The sequence below is a fragment of the Athalia rosae genome, chromosome 3 (genome assembly GCF_917208135.1).
Source record: "Athalia rosae chromosome 3, iyAthRosa1.1, whole genome shotgun sequence".
NCBI classification, from domain to species: domain Eukaryota; kingdom Metazoa; phylum Arthropoda; class Insecta; order Hymenoptera; family Athaliidae; genus Athalia; species Athalia rosae.
In genome coordinates this window covers 6,214,950-6,218,695 of record NC_064028.1, presented here as the reverse complement: position 1 = coordinate 6,218,695, position 3,746 = coordinate 6,214,950, and the positions used below count along the sequence as shown (strand labels likewise).

The 3,746-nt window shown below is 49.0% G+C and overlaps 1 protein-coding gene across 1 annotated transcript; it reads right to left on the bottom strand.

Annotated features, from left to right (window-relative positions):
- Positions 1 to 381: 381 nt before the first annotated feature.
- Positions 382 to 1,782, bottom strand: LOC105687687. Its single transcript, XM_012403512.3, has 2 exons — positions 1,250 to 1,782; positions 382 to 1,144 (listed from the first exon to the last, which is right to left on the bottom strand). The coding sequence occupies exons 1-2, from the start codon at positions 1,598 to 1,600 to the stop codon at positions 641 to 643; spliced, it is 855 nt and encodes a 284-aa protein (XP_012258935.2). The 5' UTR covers positions 1,601 to 1,782; the 3' UTR covers positions 382 to 640.
- Between the last annotated feature and the right edge of the window lie 1,964 nt (positions 1,783 to 3,746).

The window sequence follows — 3,746 nt, the reverse complement described above, 5'->3', positions numbered from 1 at the left end:
GCAGCGGCGACGAACATCCGCGTCTTTACCTACAGCTTATAGTCATGTTCTCACGCGACGGATATGACAGGGTAAAAAGAGGTCTGAAGTTTTATCGGGGCCTGATATCGGTATACGCGGAGTTTATGATTTATACAGGGAATTGATTCACTCGGTGGTAAAGAATCGTGTGCGCCTGTATACCGTACAACCACCTGTGTACGCGTGTACGGATAAAACCTGGACACCCCACTTATTACACTTTGGAGTAAAAGTTGGAGTGGTGAACGTGGATCGCGGGGAATCGCTCGGGGAAGATCTCGAATCGCGTCGGGTTTACGTAAACGCGTAAACCTGTTCGCGAACCCGGGAGATTTGTCTTCGTAGGACACGACCTCGGTGTGGTTACGGCGACGGGGATAGGGAGAGAGAGAGAGAGATAGGAAATTAAAAAGATCAACTGAAACTCCGGAGTGCGAGTAAAAGGAGACTCGCGATCGATGATGAGTATCGAGTATAAATTCTTTATTTTTTCGTCTTATTTCGTTTTATTTCAGTTTTTCTTTTCTTTCTGTTTTTCTTTTTTTTTTTTCTTTTTTTCTTATTATTATTTCCGCCATCATTAACTCGGGTTAAACCGTGCGCGGATCTCGTCTCTTGACTATTTTTTCTTTTTTTTCTTCATCTTCGCTTTGCTCATTTTCTTCTTTTTCAACGTCTCCGATGGCGCCACCGCGTGATCCGCAACCGCCGCCGGACTCGGAGGTGCCCGACGTTGCTTGGGGGGCGGTTTTCCGGCTGAAAGTTTTACCGCCCCTGGGGAAATTCCGCCGATATCACGCATGAAATCTTCCCAAGGTAGACCCGTGAGCACGTCTTTCATTTCCGGCGACACTTTATTGGCGTCATCTTTTTCGAGATCGCATCTTCCGGCGACCCGTGGCTCCTCGTTTGGCGGCGAATCAGCCGACAGGTTCGACACCCTGAACTCCGCACCGTCGGGGTCGTTTTTGAAGAGGAAACACGCCTCGTCCAGAAGGTAACTCGTGAGTACGAATCTTCCGTAACAAGTTATTCGTAAAGTTACGCTTATTTCACCCGACGGATTACCGCCGACATCGACCAGACCGATCGCACCGCCGAAGACGAAAGGTTTCAGCTGAGCCTGGAACAGACATACGCCGATGGTAGAATATGCGCTTTTTTGCAAACTGAATTTTTTTTATTTTTTTTTTTATTTTTTCTCTCTTTTTTCAACACCGATATTCACCTTGTCGCACAGACATCCGGACAACGGAAGTTCCGCGAGACAAACGGGAATGGAATCGCCGCGACGGAATATTTTTATCGAGAGGATGATGTGCTTCTGTAGTTTTTCGACGAATTTTTCCGGCGTTAGAGTGAAGTGGACCGCCTGTCCAGCCTTGAACTCTGAGCGGGATGAATTTTTCGGACGATCCGATTTAGCGGAGGTGAGATTCTGCCTTTTGATTTCAAGGGTTGGAAAATCGGCGACGTCCGCTCTGATCAGAAATTCCAAATTATCTCCCGCGTCCCTGATGATCTGATCCGCCAGATGAAGTTTATCGACGAAAAATTCAGCGATGTAAATTTTTGACATACTATGTTACGAGAAAAAAAAAAACGAATTATTCAAATAGTTTTTTGAGCCGAGATGAGTTTTTGAAAATTTTGACGCGAATTCGGGTTAAATTTCAATCTCGTTTTGCGGTCGTTCAAAAGTCGGGGCCACCTCCGATCCCCTTGTGATATTTATCGTTTATTTCTCGAGTCGATTTCGACCACCGGAATCAAACCACCGTTTGAAACCCGAGGCGGTATTTCAATCCGATCAAATCGGTTACACCGATTTCGTAATAATACCGACGCGAGCTACGGTATAGATATACAACAAGCCAAGGGGAAATCATCATTTCTGGTAGCTGTCTTCGGGCCAAGTCCGCGCCCACGTGACCTTTCTTATACGATCGCCGCCCCTCGAGGCTTTTAATTACAATAATTAGTCCTCTTTTAGTCCGTACGGTCAGCGGGTAGCTTAACGTCTTTCAAAAAGTTCTTAATAGCCGAGGCACCATTGACCGTTGGACAAATGGTTGTTGTATAAAGGGTCGAGTCAACTCCCTTGTATAGTAAACCGAACGATCACCGCACCGAACGAAGTTAGAGTAGAGGTACTCCGCGAGCTGGAAGAGCTCTTCGGAGGTCACGATCCCTTCTTTCCTACCGATCGCGGTATAAAACCAACACCGCCGCCGCCGCCGCTGCCGCTGCCGCTGCTGAACTTGCGATAGCGAATCCCGGACTGACCGCAAAGTATATTATAAAATTCAAGCTACCGCTGCGAACCAACGTGCGTACACATACCTACCCTCGAAAGATAGAGAGAAGAAACAAAAAAACGAAAAAAAAAAAAAAATACGAGGGAAAATAAGAAGGAGAGAATAAATAAGAAATTCGTATGTACAGCACAACCCATTCCTCCTGCACATCACCTGGAAAGTGCGGAGCGGGCTATAGCCGCACGTGTATTGTATATGTATAGTAACAACAACACGGTTCGCCCGACACCACACAGGGGCAAGAACCTGACCCCGTAGTAGCCGCTTTTAAATAATATCTCGTCGTTTGCCACCTGGTCCGCGGTCTCGATGGTATCGTCCATATTTCGAAGGGGATACGTCGACGAAGCCGCGGTCAATACTTCCCCGAGGGGTTCTCGTACTCTATGGTGTACCGGCAGCTATCAGGTTGGGCCCCGCGAGTCGTGACCGACCGCCTCGCGACGGGCGGGGTCTGCGAACACGCTGTCGTTCGTGCCGCTGGCACAGATGTGCCCCCCACGTGAAAGGGCCCTGCGTGCGCCGGCCTCTCCGTTGTTGGTCAGTCTTAGCGATGCCCGGCCGCTAACTGAAGACGACGACGACGACGACGACGTGGACGTGCGTGCGTGCGTGCGTGCGTGAGACACACGCACGAGTTCCTCCTTCGCGTACGGGGCTCGCACGGGTCCGCGTGCTCGACGCGGCCCACGTTCTTTTCATGTCGCGCGTAGGGACTTTGAAGGGATTCGTTCCTCCGCACAAAGATCGTTCGTTATCGTCGGGGCCTCCGATTCGATCTCACTCACCGATCTCAGTAACCTCCTGCTCCGTTCGTTGAAATTTTTATCGCTCCTCTCCGGGGAAGTCGGTCAGCCGCATAGCGACCACCTCGCGTCGCGTCGCACCGCACGTGAAAATTGACCGTTAAAGTCGTCGGCGAGGAGGCGAGAGGACGCGCTCCGCGTGTTTCCACCGGGACGGTACGTCGTGTTTAGCGACGTTTCGATTATTTTCTCAACGAATAAATGGTGTACTTTGGTTAAATTATTGCGTTATCGCATGCGCTCGGTACGCGAAAGCCACACGTTATTATATGGGTGAAGTAAGCACGTGTGTAAGCGTTCCACGTTTCTCGGACCCTCGGGGAAGCCTTAGATTAATATTAATAAATTAACCCCCGCCTATCGCTTACGCAATACGAGCGAATAATTTAAACCGAGCGCGCCCGCTGACAGGTAAAAGTAAAATAAATATACGTATACGCGAGCGGTTAAAGCTTCTCGCTAAATCGAACTCAGCGAGCGTTTCTTACTAATTATAGATTCAGAAAATCTTCGCGACAAGTACCCGCTGCTCGAGAAAGCCTTGGGATACAACCTTGGTTTTCTTAGGAGAATTCGTATTAACCGGAATATCTCAAGTTGC

Bases quoted from the DNA above. Each gene is read 5' to 3' on its own strand.
- LOC105687687 (XM_012403512.3), bottom strand. From the start codon at position 1,600: ATGTCAAAAATTTACATCGCTGAATTTTTCGTCGATAAACTTCATCTG. The intron at 1,145-1,249 runs GTGAATATCGGT...TGTCTGTTCCAG, and splicing joins CCGGATGTCTGTGCGACAAG to GCTCAGCTGAAACCTTTCGT.